Source organism: Cetorhinus maximus, chromosome 10 (genome assembly GCF_964194155.1).
Source record: "Cetorhinus maximus chromosome 10, sCetMax3.hap1.1, whole genome shotgun sequence".
Classification (NCBI taxonomy): Eukaryota; Metazoa; Chordata; class Chondrichthyes; order Lamniformes; family Cetorhinidae; genus Cetorhinus; species Cetorhinus maximus.
This window is the reverse complement of record NC_135888.1, coordinates 22,908,806-22,928,906: the sequence shown is the minus strand read 5'-3', so window position 1 is coordinate 22,928,906 and position 20,101 is coordinate 22,908,806. Positions and strand designations below refer to the sequence as shown.

Here is a 20,101-nt window from a genome sequence, read left to right as displayed (position 1 = left end):
GTACTTCAGAGGAATCTTGGTTGTTAGTCCTGAATCAAATTGTAACATTTCTTAGCATGCCAAAGTCAATGGAAGTCAATAGCCTGGAGTGGAGACATACCTTTCCATCAGACGCAGTGTTTATCCTGTAGTGGTATACCCTTCCTTCATAACGAAGTGATATGGATCTTTGTCCGGGGCTACTTTCACTCTCTCGCACCAGAAAACTCCCATTGATGCCACTGCTGAGGAGGTACTCTGCAGCATTGCGCGACACTGGCCCATGGTACCAGGAGTGTTTCTCTAGACTGTTAACGGGTGTAATATAGTTGCTGGGAACCCAGCCCTGACCATTTTTTGTCTGAGCCTCGCACCATTCTCCGTTGTGGTTGTAGCCCAAAACACGAAGCTTTTCACCTGCCAGAAAGAGAATCTGTTACTGGAGGTCTCAATGCACAAATTGCTGCATCACACACTCAACAAGGTGAAGCCATTTTCTGAACAGTATAAAAGCATCCTGTCTTTTTTTCAGTTTAGGTGCCATTGGACATTGTATTTTTTAAATCTTCATTGTTACAGTCCACTGTATTTCTGGATCTAGCTTTGAAGATCCTTTCAACTTTACAATACACAACTCTTTACACCCCTTTCCTAAAATATCCAACTGCCTCCCTCAGTCAGTAGAGTCACAAAATACTGGCACCGATTAATCTCACTCTATGATTGACCCACCAGGAGGCATATTTGAATTATGGGGGAACAAGTTTGCTTCCCATTCAGTTGCCACCCCCCACCATTTCCCTGATCTGGACAAGACAGACAAAATATAAACACCAACTGCACACGTTGGTCCAGATCAGAACTCAAAACGGATGCTAAATGGTCTCCAAAGGCCAGGAGGGGTGGGTTCATACTTTAGGGTTTCAGTGTGCCTGGTAACATCTGCTTTTGCATTGATGTACATCCAAACCCCTTTGCATCAAAACAAAAGTGACAGTATAACTGCAGTCTAACTTTCTGATTCAGGAATACAGTTTTCTATTGTAAGCTACAAACCAGATGTAAGACAAGCCATTATTCAAGGTATGTCAAACCAAACTAGCAGTTGTGCTTCTGCCTCACCGTAACTATGAACCATAATCAGAAGAGGCCAATAACTAAATATTTAGGAAGACTAAAATGCAGTGGTTACACTTAGTCAGAAAAATTGTAAATTCTGAATTACTGATTCTTTTTGTACTTTGTAATTAAAAACTACAATATCTCCACCATCTAATGGTGGATGTAAAAATCACTCAGAAGAAAACAATTTTCAGTTTTGGAATATTGACCAACTCTCAAATTTGAAGAAGTTAACTTACAAACAATGGCACAGAATTGCACATATTTTAGGAGCCATGCTTAAAAAAAATATTGCAACTAGGTCATCGGGTGGCAGGGGTCCAAAGGTAATTTTAGATGCCAAAGGGAAACTCTGTCACATTGGTGCCAAAATGGAGGCAAACCTAATCCCATTTATATCTTCATAAGTTATATATTTTCTTCTCCTTCAACACAAAGTCAGCTTGTACAAGCAGAATGTCTATCAGCAGGGACTTAGTGACTCAGGGCAATAGCCTAGGTGAACATATAGCATTCCTTTGGGTTCATCAAATGCCTTCTCTTTGTGACTTTCCTTATTGCCCCACCTCCAACCCAACCCTAGCCCACTTTGTCTCTGAAGTATTTTCTAGCTCTGCATCAAGTTTGATGACCATGAATAGATTTAGCAATCTCTTTTGAAAGCATGCTGCTCACCTTTGGTTATGCTGAGCGTATTGTCCCCGCTGGCAACAAAGTCGTACAGTGCAACGAAGAGGTTGGGGTCATTTTCACTAGGGCAAGCAAGCAAGTTCTCTTTGGAGTTCCACCGGGCAGCCTCATTCAGGCCCTGTGACTCAAAGTCTGGACGGTGCAGGGCTTCTAGAACGAAAACAAAACTAAAATTGAAATACTTGCACACATGATTCCATACAGCACCTAGTTAAATCCTGTTACGCCAGTCAGACGGTGGCCATTCACTTTAATTATCAAGCTTTGTAATATTATACTTACCTCATTCCACAAAATACTTCCGACAGCTGGCAAAATCAATAGGGGCTTTCAAGTTCTCACTGATGATTACATTTATATGAATTTTTAAAAATACTTGGAGGAGTTGATGGGAAATAAATCTCCGGGAGTCTAAGAATTTGTATGACATCTGACTACTGCCTTCTAGAAATTCTCCCCATAACATTCCTTGTCTGATGCTGCAAGGACAACATGGTCTAGAAAACCAGGATGCCCAAACTGTGGCCTGTGAGTGACGTGTGACCCTGGCATGCTGGCTCATGAAACCCAGAGAACTTGTTTAATTTGAGTTTAAAGTTCTCCTGTGCAGTTTTGTCCCTTTTGTACGCCTGGAGGTTTGGAACAGGTTATTCCCACGCCACTGATTCGAAATCAGAACAGCAATGGCATTTAGAGTCTACGCTGTCAGAGACAGACACAAATCAATAGGCTCTTCCCTGGCCCATACAGGCCCAGATTAAGGGCAGTAATCTAATTCTCCTGGTAGTTTGTTCACAGTCAGGTTAACGACCTATACAAGTAAAAAAATGCCTTTTGTTACAGGTACATTACCCGTGTTCACTAACCTACACTGGCACCTGGTCTGGCAATGCCTTGATCTGAAAAACCTCAACCTTGTTTTCAAATCTCTCTGTGGTCTTACCATTCCATATATCTGTAACTTCCTCTAGCCCGACAACCTCCCAAGATATCTGTACCCTCCAATTCTGGCCTCATTTACATGCCCGATTTCAGTCACTCCACTGCTGCCTGAGCGCTAAGCTCTGAAAATACTTTCCCCTTCATCTCTCTCTCTCCTCCATTAAAATGACAGAGCTTTGGGTCATTTGTCCAAATGTGACTGGATGCAAATATTGCTTGCTGGCACTCCTGTGAAGTGCCTTGGGATTTTTTAATATATTAAAAGTGCTATATAAATACATGTTGTTGAACAACTCAGAGACACAATAACTCTATTACATACTGGTAAATATAATTCTCAACTACAAATAACTACCATCTGCTGGGTGAGGCTGGTTGAGACTCTGATCGGAGTGTAATATCTTATTCTGGACAGAGAACAATACAAGAAAGGAGTGGCCAAATGTGCCACTATCTGTGGCAGACTGACTAATAGAAACATGGATTATCAAACATTTTCTGAGCCCTATCTCCTGACTTCATGCCACACATCAAGAAAACCATGAAAACAAAAAGTTTGAATCCATTGTAATATCACGCACTGGTATACAAATGCTTCAGGTGTTAGATTAAATGCAGAATTTAATTAAATACAGAAGATAAACTGGACAAAGAAAAGCAGTTCCCATTAGCTGATGAGTAATGATGACAGCATGGCTTCATGAAGGGGAAATCATGTCTGACAAATTTATTAGAATTCTTTGAGGTGGTAACAAGCAGGATAGATAAAGGGGAACCAGTAGATGTAATATATTTGGGTTTCCAAAAGGCGTTCGATAAGGTGCCAGACATAAGGCTACTTAATAAGATAAGAGCCCATGGTGTTTGGGATGGATAGAGGACTGGCTAACTAACAGAAGACAGAGTTGGGGGGCATTTTCTGGATGGCAACCTGTAACTAGTGGAGTGCCACAGTGGTCAGTGCTGGGGCCACAATTATTTACAATGTATATTAATGACTTGGATGAAGGAAGTGAATGTACTATCGCCAAGTTTGCGATGGCACAAAAATAGGTAGGAAGGCAAGTGGTGAGGGTGACAAAGAGTCTACAGAGGGATATAGACAGGTTAAGTGAGTGGGCAAAAACGTAGCAAATGGAATATAATGTGGGAAAATGTGAGGTTTTGCATTTTGGCAGGAAGAACAGAGGAGCTGAATATTACTTAAATGGAGAAAGACTGAAGAAAACTGCAGCACAGAGGGATTTGGGGGTCCTCGTATATGAATCACAAAAATCTAGCATACAAGTTCAGCAGGTAATAGGAAAGGCAAATGGAATGTTGGCCTTTATTTCAAAGGGAATGGAGTATAAAAATAGGGAAGTCTTACTAAAACTATACAAGGCACCAGTTAGACTACACCTAGAATACCGTGAACAGTTTTGGTCCCCTTATCTAAGGAAAGATATACTGGCATTGGAGGCAGTTCAGAGAAGGTTCACTAGTTCGATCCCGGGGGTGGAGGGATTTTCTTATGAGGAGAGGATGAGTAGGTTGGGCCCATGCTCATTGGAGTTTTGAAGAATGAGAGGCAACCTTATTTAAAACTTATAAGATTCTTAGGGGGCTTGACAGAGTAGATGCTGAGAGGTTGTTTCTCCTTGTAGGAGAGTCTAGCACCAGAGGGCATAATCCAAGAGTAAGGGAGTGCCCATTTAAAAGAGTGATGGAGGAGGATTTTCTTCTCTCAGAGAGTAGTCAAATCTGTGGAATTCTTTACTGCAGAGGGCTGTAGAGGTTGGGTTGTTAAGTATATTCAAGGCTGAGATAGACAGATTTTTAATCAGTGAGGGAATCAAGGGTTATGGGGAAACGGCAGGAAAGTGAAGTTGAGGATTATCAGAACAGCCACGATCTCATTGAATGGCGGAGCATTTTCGATGGGCCATATGGCCTACTTCTGCTCCTATGTCTTATGATGGTACATGGACTGGGGGCACAGATTCAAGATTTTGGGTAAGCGATGGGGGGGATGTGAGGAAGAACTTTTTTATACAGTGGAGACAACGGATGATTTCAACAGGAAACTGGTTGGCCACTTGAGGGAAATAAACTTGCAGAGCAATGGGGATAGAGCGTAGGAATGGGACTAACTGGATTGCTCTAGGGAGAGCCAGCATGGGCTCAATGGACCAATTAGCTTAATGACCCTATAAGGATCAATCTATGGTGAAACGAAACTGAAACCAGCTGAAAGAAGAGGGTAAAATAAATGCAACATCCACAGTACATTCAAAACAGAGCTGAGAAATCTCTTTGTTCTGAACATTCTAACTTGACTTGGAACGTATATTTTAGTTTTGCAATTGAATCCCATCCTCTCTAAAAACAGCTATCCCAGCAGGGAAAATAAGATCAACGTGTCCCAATAAGCATAAATATAGCAACTGGTAACAGGGCACATAACAAGTGTGATTACAGTTCAAGAAGTACTTCACAGGCTGTAAACTAAAGTGATATGGGACGTCCTGTGATCATGAAAGAAGCTATACAAATGCAAGCTTTTATTTCTTTCAATTTATGTGCTTATTGAGTCATCAGTTTCAAAGCAAAAAACATTGAAGAAAATCTGTCTAATGCTGGATATTTTTGTCCGGGGCTATAAAAATAACTCACTATGATTTGATGTGAAATGTAAACACTTCGCCTGCCTTCAACCTTAAGAAATATTTCTACTATTAAATCCAATTGTTCCATACAATACTATCAGTGCAAAAATCAGAAATGCAGCTAATATGGTTTTTAAGTTAAAAACAGAAAATGCTGGAAAAACTCAGCAGGTCTAGCAGCATCTGTGGAGAGAGGATCAGAGTTAATGTTTCGAGTCCGTATGACCCACTGCTGTGGAGAGAGAAACAGAGTTAATGTTTTGAGTCCGAATGACTCTTCTTCACAGCGGGTCATACAGACTCGAAACTTTAACTCTGTTTCTCTCTCCACAGATGCTGCTAGACCTGCTGAGTTTTTCCACCATTTTCTGTTTTTGTTTCAGATTTCCAGCATCCGCAGTATTTTGCTTTAATCATGGTTTTCAAGTCTCCTGATACACTGGGTTAATACACAGATACACTGCTCTGATGTTCCCAGTAACAATTTTAAGTGTTTTCTTGTCAATTTGCTACAAACAAGAATGAAACTCCATGCAAGTTGTGACTGATTTAATTTCAGTTTGTGTAAATTCACTTGCCATTTTTTTGAGAACAATGGGTGCCTGGAGAAGAATTTAAAAGGCTGCAATTTAATCAAGGGGTACTGGCAAACCCATAAACCCCCCATCCAAAATTTTCTATGCTCTGTTGGCCAGAAGAATTTAAGTTTACACCTTGCAGTTAGCAAAGAAGGTGATGTTCATCCTGTGCTCAAAACCCAGGACCCAAGGTTAATGGGACAGTGTTCCAATCCACACCATCACCTAATAACATCTTTATTCAACATTTATTACTGACAAATGTTCTACACTCAGTGCAATTATCCCTTGTGCATTTCTCTACATCTATCAATATAAAAAACTTTTGCATCTTGCATGTTTCACACCAAAGTAATGTAAAAAAAAAAGCACTGATTCCTCCTGAACTGATCCCAATCAGCTTACTTCCCTCATCAACACTGTATCTTGAATGAATCCTGGGATTTCAGCAATTAGGCTTTATGCCTTAAAGAAACAGATCCCCTTAAATACAGCAGAATGTAAAGTGCAACACATAGTGCAAGTTAACTGCTGGCATACAAGGGTTGTGACATGTGTACTCTAACTACCATCCCTGCAGAGAAGCAGCAAGTCTGTTTGATCTCCTCGGCTGAGACTGGAAATTCGCATTATCAAGCCCACAACACAATTTGTTCCCCCTCTGGATCGCTGTCAATCAGCCTCCTCCAGTTGGGTGAACGAAAATATTGAACCATCTGCTTCTCGACACCATGAACCAAGGTTTCTCTAGGACCATCCAGGCATGAGGAGGGATTCAAGGAAATGAAAGATATGGCAAGACTTTTTTTTCAGGCATTAGAGTCCGGAAGGATCTCATATCTATAATTTTGCAGTCAGTTTTCAAATGGTCCCAGCTTGGCAAAGAATTAATGCCTTGATTACCTCTAGACATGACTATTCCAATGCTCTCCTGGCTAGCCTTATCATCCACCCTACATAAACTAAAGCTCATCCAAAGATCTGCTCCCCATGTCCCAATTTTCACCAAGTCTCAGAGAAGATTCACCAGGATGTTGCCTGGGATGAAACATTTAAGTTATGAAGAGAGGTTGGATAGACTTGGGTTATTTTCGTTGGAGCAGAGAAGACTGAGGGGCGACCTGATCGAGGTGTACAAGATTATGAGGGGCATGGACAGGGTGGATAGGGAGCAGCTGTTCCCCTTAGTTGAAGGGTCAGTCACAAGGGGGCATAAATTCAAGGTGAGGGGCAGGAGGTTTAGGGGGGATGTGAGGAAAAACTTTTTTACCCAGAGGTTGGTGATGGTCTGGAATGCACTGCCTGGGAGGGTGGTGGAGGCGGGTTGCCTCACATCCTTTAAAAAGTACCTGGATGAGCACTTGGCACGTCATAACATTCAAGGCTATGGGCCAAGTGGTGGTAAATGGGATTAGGTAGGTAGGCCAGGTGTTTCTCACGTGTCGATGCAGACTCAATGGGCCGAAGGGCCTCTTCTGCACTGTGATTCTGTGAAGTCACGTTCATTCATTACCCCTGCTCGCCAACTTAAATTGTCTCCCAGTCCAGTAATGCCGCAATTTTAAAATTCTCAGCCTGATTTCTAAATCCCTCCATGGTTTCTCCTCTCCCAACTCTAACCTGCTCCAGGCTAACAACACTCCTCCAATTCTGGGATCCTACGCATCCCTGATTTTAATCGCTCCACCATTGAACGTTATGCATTCAGGTGCCGAGGCTCTAAGCTCTAGAATCCCCTCCCTAAGCCTCTTTCGCCTCCATAAGGACGCTCCTTAAAACATTACCTCTTTGATCGAGCTTGAAATCATCTATCCTAATGTTGTCTTTGGTAGTTCAGTGTCAAATTTTGTTTGATAATGCTCCTATGAAGCGTCTTGAGAAGTTTTACCACGTTAAAAGCACCATATGAATACAAGTTGTTGTTGCTGTTTCAAAGATTAATCCCTGTTACTGATCTCACCATTTTAAGAGAAAGCTAAAAGTTATACTGGTCAAACACGTGATATACAAAGGCCTGTTGATGCCTCTCAGAAGTAGGCATCGATTGCCTTTCAGCTGTGACTCACTGGAAAAAATGAACACGTTTCACACAAAATAATTTACTGCACTACGTATGGTAACATTTGTTGTCACTTAGCAACAGTGGTAAGAAATTACATTAGGGCAGACGGGGCCAATGCTTTTTTGCAGATTTTATGCTTTGATGTAGCTGTACTGTATAAATATTACAAAGAGCTGTGCTACAGTTCTGACATCTATTCCAACAAGTACATTCATTTAACGTTTTGGCATTAGAACCTGTCAAGGCACCTTCAGCATAGTAACTGTAAACTCTCCCAGATCAATGGAATGTAAAATTTGAAGAGATTTGTTTTGAAGCCCCATTATGCTTGTTGCAAGGTACCAAGTTCCTCAGAGCTTGTTTAAGATTGTTTTGAAGCGCTTACTTCAGATTTAAAGCTTTGTTACCAAGCCTGATTTATTTTCTCTTGGCTTGGATCCTACTTTTGCTCACCCATTAAAGGACCCAAAAATATAAGTTTTGCTTAAGTTATGCCCAAAGATTCAAATAATCTCATAAGATCATAAGAAGCAGGAATAGGAATAGGCCATTCGGACTCTCGAGCCTGCTCTGACATTCAATAAGATCATGGCTGAGCTGATTGCGGCTGAACTGATTGTTTTTTTTGATTCAACCACGGGATGTGGGCCTCGCTGGCTGGGCCAGCATTTATTGCCCATCCCTAGTTGCCCTTGAGAAGTTGGTTGTGATCTGCCTTCTTGAACTGCTGCAGTCCATGTGGTGTAGGTATACCCACAGTGCTGTTAGGAAAAGAGTTCCAGGATTTTGACCCAGCGACAGTGAAGGAACAGCGACATATTTCCAAGTCAGGATGGTGAGTGACTTGAAGGGGAACTCCCAGGTGGTGGTGTTCCCATGTGTATGCTGCCCTTGTCCTTCTAGATGGTAACGGACGTGGTGCTGTCGAAGGAACCTTGGTGAATTCCTGCAATGCATCTTGTAGATGGTACACACTGCTGCTACTGTGCATTGGTGGTGGAGGGAGCGAATGTTTGTGGATGTGGTGCCAATCACGCAGGCTGCTTTGTCCTGGATGGTGTCAAGCTTCTTGAGTGTTGTGGGAGCTGCACTCATCCAGGCAAGTGGGGAGTATTCCATCACACTCCTGACTTGGGCCTTGTAGATGGTGGACAGGCTTTGGGGAGTCAGAAGGTGAGTTATTCGTCACAGGGTTCCTAGCCTCTGACCTGCTCTTGTAGCCACAGTATTTATATGGCTAGTCCAGTTCACTTTCTGGTCAATGGTAACCCCTAGAATGTTGATAGTGGGGGATTCAGTTATGCTCATGCCATTGAACATCAAGGGGCAATGGTTGGATTCTCTCTTGTTGGAGATGGTCATTGCCTGATACTTGTGTGGCACGAATGTTACTTGCCACTTATCAGCCCAAGCCTGGATGTTGTCCTGGTCTTGTTGCACTTGGACATAGATTGCTTCAGTATCTGAGGAGTCGTGAACGGTGCTAAACACTGTGCAATCATCAGCGACCGTCCCCACTTCTGACCTTATGATGGAAGGAAGGTCACTGATGAAGCAGCTGAAGGTGGTTGGGCCGAGGACACCACCCTGAGGAATTTCTGCAGGGACGCCCTGGAGTTGAGATGACTGACCTCCAACAACCACAACCATCTTCCTTTGTAATAGGTATGACTCCAACCAGCCGAAGGTTTTCCCCCTGATTCCCATTGACTCTAGTTTTGCTAGGGCTCCTTGATGCCACACTCAGTCAAATGCTGCCTTGATGTCAAGGGCAGTCACTCTCATCTCACCTCGGGAGTTCAGCTCTTTTGTCCATGTTTGAACCAAGGCTGTAACGAGGTCAGGAGCTGAGTGGCCCTGGTGGAACCCAAAATGGGCACCAGTGAGCTGGTTATTGCTAAGCAAGTGTCACTTGATAGCACTGTTGATGACCCCTTCTATTACTTTACTGATAATCGAGGGTAGACTGATGGGGTGGTAATTGGCTGGGTTGGATTTGTCCTGCTTTTTGTGCACAGGTCATACCTGGGCAATTTTCCACATTGCCGGATAGATGCCAGTGTTGTAGCTGTACTGGAACAGTTTAGCTAGGGGTGCGGCAAGTTCTGGAGCACAAGTCTTCAGTACTATTGCCAGAATGTTGTCTGGGCCCATAGCCTTTGCAGTATCCAGTGCCTTCAGCTGTCTCTTGATTTCACGCAGAGTGAATCGAGTTGGCTGAAGACTGGCATCTATGATGCTGGAGACCTCTGGAGGAGGCCGAGATGGATCACCCACTTGCCACTTTTGGCTGAAGATTGTAGCAACTGCTTCAGCCTTATCTTTTGTACTGATGTGCTGGGCTCCGCCATCATTGAGGATGGGGATATTTGTGGAGCCTCCTCCCCCAGTGAGCTGTTTAATTGTCCACCACCATTCACGACTGGATGTGGCAGGACTGCAGAGCTTAGATCTGATCCATTGGTTGTGGGTTCGCTTAGCCCTGTCTATCACTTGCGTGCCAAATAGCATAAGCAGCAAGTAGTCCTGGGTTTTAGCTTCACCAGGTTGACGCCTCATTTTTAGGTATGCCTAGTGTTACTCCTGGCATGCCCTCCTGCACTCTTCATTGAACCAGGGTTGATCCCCTGGCTTGATGGTAATGGTAGAGTGGGGGATATGACAGCCATGAGGTTACAGATTGGGTTTGAGTACAACTCTGCTGCTGCTGATGGCCCACAGCGCCTCATGGATGCCCAGTCTTGAGCTGCTAGATCTGTTCGAAATCTATCCCATTTAGCACGGTGGTAGTGCCACACAACACAATAGAGGGTATCCTCAATGTGAAGGCAGGACTTTGTCTCCACAACGACTGTGCGGTGGTCACTCCTACCAACACTGTCATGGACAATGCATCTGCGACAGGCAGGTTGGTGAGGATGAGGTCAAGTATGTTTTTCCCTCATGTTGGTTCTCTCACCACCTGCTGCAGATCCAGTCTAGCAGCTATGTCGTGTAGGACTCGGCCAGTAGTGGTGCTACCGAGCCACACTTGGTGATGGACATTGAAGTCCCCCACCCAGAATACATTGTGTCTTTGCCACCCTCAGTGCTTCCTCCAAGTGGTGTTCAATATGGAGGAGCACTGATTCATCAGCTGAGGGAGGGCGGTACATGGTAATCAGCAGGTAGTTTCCTTGCCCAAGTCTGACATGATGCCATGAGACTTCATGGGGTCTGGAGCCAATTTTGAGGACTCCCAGGGCAACTCCCTCCCGACTGTATACCACTGCGCCACCACCTTTGCTGGGCTTGTCCTGCCAGTGGGATAGGACATACCCAGGGATGGTGATGGTGGTGTCTGGGACATTATCTGTAAGGTATGATTTCGTGAGGATGACTATGTCAGGCTGTTGCTTGACTAGTCTGTGAGAGCTCTCCCAATTTTGGCACTAGCCCCCATGATGTTAGTAAGGAGGACTTTGCAGGGTCGACGGGGCTGAGACTGCTGTTGTCGTTTCCAGTGCCTAGGTCGATGCCAGTGGTCCGTCGGGTTTCATTCCTTTTTGTGACTTTGTAGCGGGTTGTTACAATTGAGTGGCTTGCTAGGCCATTTCAGATGGCATTTAAGAGTCAACCACATTGCTGTGGGTCTGGAGTCACATGTAGGCCAGACCACAGGTAAGGACGACAGATTTCCTTCCCTAAAGAAAGGACATTAGTGAACCAGATGGGTTTTTACAACATTTGACAATGGTTCCATGGTTATCATTAGACTTTGGAATTAAAAGTCTAATAACTTCTATTGAAATCAAATTCCACCGTCTGCCGTGAACCCGAGTCCCCTGGGTCTCTGGATTACTAGCCCGACAATACCACTATGCCATCGCCTCCTTAACTCTTCTTTTCTGCCTGTCCCCCATAACCCTCGACTTTCTTCCAAATCAAAAAGTCTCCCTCCTTCCCCACTCAAAAAACTTGACAGAACATTAACTCGAGGGAAAAGCAAAACCCTACAGATTCTGGAAATCTGAACTAAAAACAGAAAATGCTAGAAATACTCAGCAGGACTGACAGCATCTGTGGAGGGAGAAACAGAGTTAACGTTCCAAGTCTGTGACTTTTTAATCAGAACTGAGAAAAGTCAGAATCGTAATGGGTTTTGTGCAAGTGAAAGGGAGGAGGGTAGGAAGAGGAACAAAAGGGAATGGCTTTGATAAGGTGGAGGGCAGGAGAAATTAAATGACATAAGGTTTCATGAGACCAAAGGGAGTATTCTATTAATTTCCAGAGATCCCAGAGGCACTATGATCTCAAAAATCTCACTGTACTGATCAGTCAGGAGGAGCTGTGTGAAATGTTTTCACTGGCATTCTACCTGTTTTTTTGGATTGATGCAGAATGCTGAAATCCAGTTGCATTAGGTATTGCCAGATCTGTCTATTACGTATGAATAAAACGTGTTACTATTGGAAAAGGAGTGAAATCCCACTTAGATGAGCACAAAACAAAGATGCAATTTATGAATGATAATTTGTATTGCATAAAATTTACAAGTGACCATTCACCCCAACAAGTGTTTATGCTCTTCACAAGTATCCTCCCATCCTCCCTTCAGTTAACCCCATCAACATATCCTTCTATTCCTTTCTCCCCCATGTGCTTAGCTAGCTTCCTCTAAGTGAATCTGCTATTCGTCTCAACTATTCCTTTTGGTATTTTCCACTTCTAACAAAAGGTCTTGTTAACTGTTTCTCTCTCCATAGATCTGCCTGACTTGGGTATTTCCAGCATTTTCTGTTTATATTTCAAATTTCCAGCACCTGCAGTGTTTTACCTTTGTTATATTTATGGCCCTAGTTTTGGTCTCTCCCACAAATGGAAACATCTTCCCTACGTTTACCCTACTGAAACGCGTCATGATATTAAACGTCTCTATCGGGTCACCCTTCAGTGTTATTTAAACCCCATTAATCTGAGAGTGCAACTCTCCCAAGGGAAGTGACTATTGCTCCTGGGGCTTCCATCATTATTATTCTACAGGCACTTTTAGTATTTCTGAACTGACTTTGGGACAGCAGGATAGCCTCCCTCTATCACCTCCTCATTCATTTTTCAGAGGATCCAGTTTATTACCAGGATCTAGCAGCAGGTAACCAGAAAAGGCAGACTGCTGCTGGAGCTGGAAAGTAGAAAATTGACCCTATTATATTTCCAAGTGCAACCACACAAAGGCACCTTCGCTGTCAGTTCCTCTTTAACAATATAAAGCAATAAACAGCCATTATAAAGTGACCTGAAATGGCCTTCCTCCAATATTCCTTATTCATTGTCATCCTGCCTTTCACTCTTGGTTCAGATGTCAGCCATGACTCAGTCAGAGCAGCATTGCCTCTGAGTCAGAAGATTGTGGGTTCAGATTCCACTCCAGGGGCTGACACTGTCAGCATCATGTTGAGTGCTGCACTGTCAAAGCTGTTGCCTTTTGGATGAGACATGAAACCGCGGTTCCCATCTGCTCTCTCAGGTTTTTTAAAAAATATTCATTCACGGGATGTGGGCTTCGCTGGCTGGGCCAGCATTTATTGAGCGACTTAGAGGGGAACTTCCAGGTGGTGGTGTTCCCATCTATCTGCTGCCCTTGTCCTTCTAGGTGGTAGTGGTCGTGGGTTTGGAAGGTGCTGTCTAAGGAGCCTTGGTGAATTCCTGCAGTGCATCTTGTAGATGGTACAACTGCTGCTACTGTGCGCCGGTAGTGGACGGAATGAATGTTTGTGGATGTGGTGCCAATCAAGTGGGCTGCTTTGTCCTGGATGGTGTCAAGCTTCTTGAGTGTTGTGGGAGCTGCACTCATCCAGGCAAGTGGGGAGTATTCCATCACATTCCTGACTTGTGCCTTGTAGATGGTGGACAGGCTTTGGGGAGTCAGGAGGCGAGTTACTTGTTGCACGATTCCTAGCCTCTGACCTGCTCTTGTAGCCACAGTATTTATATGGCTAGTCCAGTTCACTTTCTGATCAATGGTAATCCCCAGGATGTTGATAGTGGGAGATTCAGTGATTGTAATGCCATTGAACATCAAAGGGTGATGGTTGGATTCTCTCTTGCTGGAGATGGTCATTGCCTGATGACTTGTGTGGTACGAATGTTACTTGCCACTTGGCAGCCCAAGCCTGGATATTGTCCAGGTCTTGCTGCATTTGGACATGGACTGCTTCAGTATCTGAGGAGTCATGAATGGTGCTGAACAATGTGCAGTCATCAGCAAACATCCACACTTCTGACCTTATGATGGAAGGAAGGTCATTGATGAAGCAGCTGAAGATGGTTGGGCCTAGGATACTATGCTGAGGAACTCCTGCAGTGATGTCCTGGAGCTGAGATGACTGACCTCCAACAACCACAACCATCTTCCTTTGTAATAGGTATGACTCCAACCAGCCGAGAGTTTCCCCGATTCTCATTGACTCCAGTTTTGCTAGGGCTCCTTGATGCCACACTCAGTCAAATGCTGCCTTGATGTCAAGGGCAGTCACTCTCATCTCACCTCGGGAGTTCAGCTCTTTTGTCCATGTTTGAACCAAGACTGTAACGAGGTCAGGAGCTGAGTGGCCCTGGTGGAACCCAAAATGGGCATCAGTGAGCTGGTTATTGCTAAGCAAGTGTCACTTGATAGCACTGTTGATGACCCCTTCTATTACTTTACTGATAATCGAGGGTAGACTGATGGGGCGGTAATTGGCTGGGTTGGATTTGTCCTGCTTTTTGTGCACAGGTCATACCTGGGCAATTTTCCACATAGCCAGGTAGGTGCCAGTGTTGTAGTTGTAGTTGTACTGGAACGGCAAGTTCTGGGCACAAGTCTTCAGTATTATTGCCGGAATGTTGTCAGGGCCCATAGCCTTTGCACTATCCAGTGCCTTCAGCCGTTTCTTGATATCACATGGAGTGAATCGAATTGGCTGAAGACTGGCATCTGTGACCCTTGGGGCCTCCGGAGGAGGCCGAGATGGATCATCCAATCGGCACTTCTGGCTGAAGATTGTTGCGAATGCTTCAGCCTTATCTTTTGCACTGCTGTGCTGGGCTCCGCCATCATTGAGGGTGGGGATATTTGTGGAGCCACCTCCTCCAGTGAGTTGTTTAATTGTCCACCACCATTCATGAATAGATGTGGCAGGACTGCAAAGCTTAGATCTGATACATTAGTTGTGGGATCACTTAGCTCTGTCTATCACTTGCTGCTTATGCTATTTGGCATGCAAGTAGTCCTGTTTTATAGCTTCATCAGGTTGACACCTCATTTTTAGGTATGCCTAGTGCTGCTCCTGGCATTCCCTCCTGCACTCTTTATTGAACCAGGGTTGATCCCCTGGCTTGATGGTAATGGTAGAGTGGGGGAATATGCCGGGCCATGAGGTTACAGATTGTGTTCGAGTACAATTCTGCTGCTGCCAATGGCCCACAGTGCCTCATGGATGCCCTGTCTTGAGTTGCTAGATCTGATCAAAATCTATCCCATTTAGCACGGTGGTAGTGCCACACAACACAATGGAGGGTATCCTCAATGTGAAGGTGGGTGGGGTGGTCACTCCTACTGGTACTGCCATGGACAGATGCATCCGCGGCAGGCAGGTTGGTGAGGATGAGGTTAAGTATGTTTTTCCCTCATGTTGGTTCTCTCACCGCCTGCCGCAGACCCAGTCTAGCAGCTATGTCATTTAAGACTTGGCCAGCTCGGTCAGTAGTGGTGCTACCGAGCCACACTTGGTGATGGACATTGAAGTCCCCCAACCAGAGTACATTCTGTGCCCTTGCCACCCTAAGTGCATCCTCCAAGTGATGTTCAACATGGAGGAGCACTGATGCATCAGCTGAGGGAGGGCGGTACGTGGTAATCAGCAGGAGGTTTCCTCGCTCATGTTTGACCTGATGCCACGAGACTTCATGGGGTCCGGAGTCGATGTTGAGGACTTCCAGGGCAACTCCCTCCCGACAGTATACCACTGTGCTGTCACCTCTGCTGGGTCTGTCCTGCCGGTGGGACAGGACATACCCAGGGATGGTGATGGTGGTGTCTGGGACATTATCTGTAAGATATGATTCCGTGAGGATGACTATGTCAGGCTGTTGTTTGACTAGTCTGTGAGACAGCTCTCCCAAGTTTGGCACTAACCCCATGATGTTAGTAAGGAGGACTTTGCAGGGTTGACAGGGCTGCAATTGCCATTGTTGTTTCTGATGCCTAGGTCGATGTTGGGTGATCCGTCCGGTGCATGTAAAAAAATCCCAAGGAACTACTGAAGGAACAAGGGAGTTTTCTCTGATGTCATGGACAAAATTTATCCCCACATCACTGACACAAGATTATCACATTGCTGTCAATGAGTTTATGCTGTGTGAAATTGGCTGCCTTTGTCACCCATATAACAACAGTAACTACGCTTCAAAAATACAGCACTTGGGGGTATCCTGCCTGAGGTTGTGAAAGACGCTTGTAAAATGCAAGTCGTACTTTCTTTTTCACAACTAGAGGGGACAAGATTGTCCAACAAGTCACAAACCAGAATATTTATACGAAATAACCAAATGACTATAAGAAAAAGCAATCTGATTTGGTTATGCATACTGAAACAACTCACTGGTATCTTAGGTTACCACTGAAACCACAACTGATGGGTTACCAGTTCCTTCCCACAACCTGATCGTTTACATAGATAAGACAATCAAAAAGCCATAAACGTGGCCAGTTCATACACTAATACCCAGTTGTGAAAAAGAATCACATTCGACTCGAAATGTTAACTTTGTTTCTCTCGCCACAGATGCTGCCAGATCTGTTGAGTATTTCCAGCACTTTCTGCTTTTAATACTTATAGGGGTTGGATTGAAGTTGCTGCCATTTTTACACTGGGTTCTAACGGGGCCATCTTCAGTGTCTGATACATCTATCTTTTTGTGTTTTAACATTATGGGTGTAAGCAATGTGGAACACTTCCATCTATTGGATATAGTTTTAAAACAAACAGATGTGGCCAATGTTGCAATCACTGTTTACACTGCAATGTCTCAGGATTTGAACCCAGCATGAAACACACTCCAGAGGTGGGTGTATATGAAGCCAGGATAGATTCAAGAGTTCATGCTGGCAATTAAATATTGGATTCTGGTAAGACTGCGGGTTGAGCTAACGTCCAACTTGCCAAAATAAACAGGGCACTTTCTTTGTTTGAGTACAAGCTTATGCACAGTTTACACTGAAATGGCCTTTAAACTGTTTTGATGCTGGAATGGAGCTCACTCTGGAATGACATTAGATTCTGTTGCAATGCTTTGTAATTGAGCGTTTAAGAAGTTAAAACATTCAAAAATGCAAGATATTTAAGCTCTGAAAAAGGAAAATGCCATGTCATATAAAATCAATATAGTGTGATGGAAATTTTTTAAACTTCATTACAGTGCCTCCAAAACAAGTAATAGGTGCTTTAGTGGATTCAGTTAAGAAACATTTCTACATGAAAAGGGTAGTAGAAATTTGTAACTCTTCCACAAACAGCAATTTATGCAAAGTCAATTGTTAATTTTAAATTTGAGATTGATGGATTAAAGGTATTGAGGGATATGGTACAAAGGTTGGTATATGGAGTTAGGCTGCAAATCGGCCATGCTCTCCTTGAATGGCGGAACAGGCTTGTGGGGCAAAATAAACTCCTCCAATTCCTAAGTTCCTATCATGCTGCCCAGTTGTCCGTCGCCCACCCATTCAGAGTGAGTAACCACTACATGTCACTGCCTTATGTATGACACTCATCACCCTTTCACTTTTACAGCCAGGTTCCAGCGACATGTGGAAACCCAATTGCTGAATCAGCGGAAACCCTAGGGGCTAGTTCTTCCCTCTCGCAAAACTTGGAAGCAGCTCTCACTAATCCTGCACTGTGGGTCACTTCCCAAAGCTATGGAATCTGAGGGATGCTCAGCTGTTTCCGTCGGCTGCAGTCCTTCAATATAACATTGTCGAGTTCAGTCCACAGGATGTAAACTCAGAAGGCAGCATGCTGTGGAAGAGGAATTCAAATACCTTCACTCTGCACATGAAGGTGCATCACTAATGTTTCCTATCCAACAAATGTTCCCTTCCTTCTTTCCTGCCGTCCCCTAAACATTCTGTACTTATTCCCTTGGAGCCCGGTCTGATTAATTTTAACTTGGCAGATTTCATTTGATTCTGAAGCATAACCATTGATTTTTCTTTTCCTGAACTATTCTACAAAGAACAAATTGTTAACTGTTATGGGTTGGTTACTGGAGGTTTAACAAAGTCTCATTGCATTGTTACACTGCACATCCTTGCCTTGGTTTACTCATGCTTCCTCTGACTGCAAACACCTATGTCAGCAAAGCCCTGAAGGCTAAAAATCCAGCATTCAGCATCTCTCATGTGTGCATATAGCTCAAGAGACAAAGACAAGGGCCAGGCATATAAAGGATTTTTAAAAATTAATTCGTGGGATGTGGGCATCACTAGCAAGACCAGCAGTTATTGCCCATAACTTGAGGTGGTGGTGATGGGCTTTTTTCTTGAACTGCTGCAGTCTGTGTGGTGAAGGTACTCCCACAAACTGTTAGAAAGGGAGGTCCAAGATTTTGACAAATGATGATGGAGCAACAGTGATATTTGTCCAAGTCAGGTCAGTGTGTGACTTGGAGGGGAATTTGGAGGCAGTGTTGACCCATGTGCCTGCTGCCCTTGATTTTCTAGGTGATGGTGGTCATGCGCTTGAGAGGTGCTTTGAAGAAACCTCGGTGAGTTGCTGCAGCAGACCCTTGAAATAGTACATGCTGCAGCTGACAAATTGCGCCAGTGGTGGAGGGAGTGGATGTTTAAAGTGCAGGTACAAGCACATACAGCAACACATGAAACAGGATTACAAATACAACAGTTGGAGGTAGAAATCAATTTTGGCCACAAGAAAGTGAGAAAGGTGCTAAATGAAATAACGTACACTTTACAATGCTAAATCAGATTTTCCTTACAGAATTAAACTATGTCCCAGCTTAGAAAGAGACGGACATAATTTGGACTATCAAACCTACACTGGCATTTTTCCTCCACAGCAGCCACCCCTACAAATCCCACCCCCTACAATATTCATCCTCAAGCAACTGTCTTTTTCCTTTTCAAACGATTATATGTTTTGCGGCAGAGAATTCCACAGTTTAACTACTCTGCAGACAGAATGACCTCCCCTTTAACTATTTCTGCAATCATCTTACGTTTTTGATTTTCTGTTACTATCGTACTGATCAGTGGAAATGAGCTGTCCATATTTACCAACCTTTGTATCCCTGAAGACCTCTATCAAATTACCTAGTAATATTCCCAACTGCACTGATTGATAAAAACCCAAGACTTTAAAATATTTCTTCACAAATGGCATCCTCACCCCTGGTCATATTTGAATGTTACCTCTGCACTTGACTGTTTTAGCACTCTCCTGGCCAGCCTCCCATTTTCTATTCTTCATAAACTTTAGATCATCCAAAACTCAGCTGCCCATGTCCTAGCTTTCACTAAGTCCCAATTACCATCACCCCTGTGATCACTGACCTACATTAGCTCCAAGTTAGGCAGCGCTTCAATTTTAAAATTCTCATCTTTCTTTTCAAATTCCTCCATGTCCTCATCCCTCCGTATCTCTAATCTCCTCCACCTCAACCAACCTCCAAGAACTCTGCACTCCTTCAATTCTGGCTTCTTGTACATCCCCAATGTTAATCGCTCCACCGGTGTGCCTTCTGTTGCCTGGATCCTAAGCTCTGGGATTCCCTCCCTAAACATCTCTGCCTCTCTTTCGTCCCTTAAAAAGCTCATAAAACCTGCCTCTTTGATTAATTTTTGGGTCATCTGTCCTAATATCTCAGATAAAGGCAAAAAACTGCAGATGCTGGAAATCGAAAACAAAAATAAAAATACCTGGAAAAACTCAGCAGGTCTGGCAGCATCTGCAGAGAGGAACGTTTCAAATCTGTATGACTCTTCAACAGAACTAAGTATATTTCACCTCTTTTCTATTTTTACTTAGCTCTGTTGAAGAGTC

At 43.9% G+C, this 20,101-nt stretch overlaps 1 protein-coding gene across 2 annotated transcripts in view; it reads right to left on the bottom strand.

Moving 5' to 3' along the window:
• abl1 (abl oncogene 1, non-receptor tyrosine kinase) overlaps nt 1–20,101 on the bottom strand; it is a 163,350-nt gene that overhangs the window by 49,649 nt on the left and 93,600 nt on the right. For both annotated transcript variants that reach the window (XM_078550134.1, XM_078550135.1), the window contains exons 2-3: nt 1,777–1,941; nt 101–396 (exon numbers count right to left, since the gene is read on the bottom strand). In XM_078550134.1, the coding sequence (XP_078406260.1) occupies nt 101–396; nt 1,777–1,941 (461 nt within the window). The remainder of the gene's footprint in view (nt 1–100; nt 397–1,776; nt 1,942–20,101) is intronic.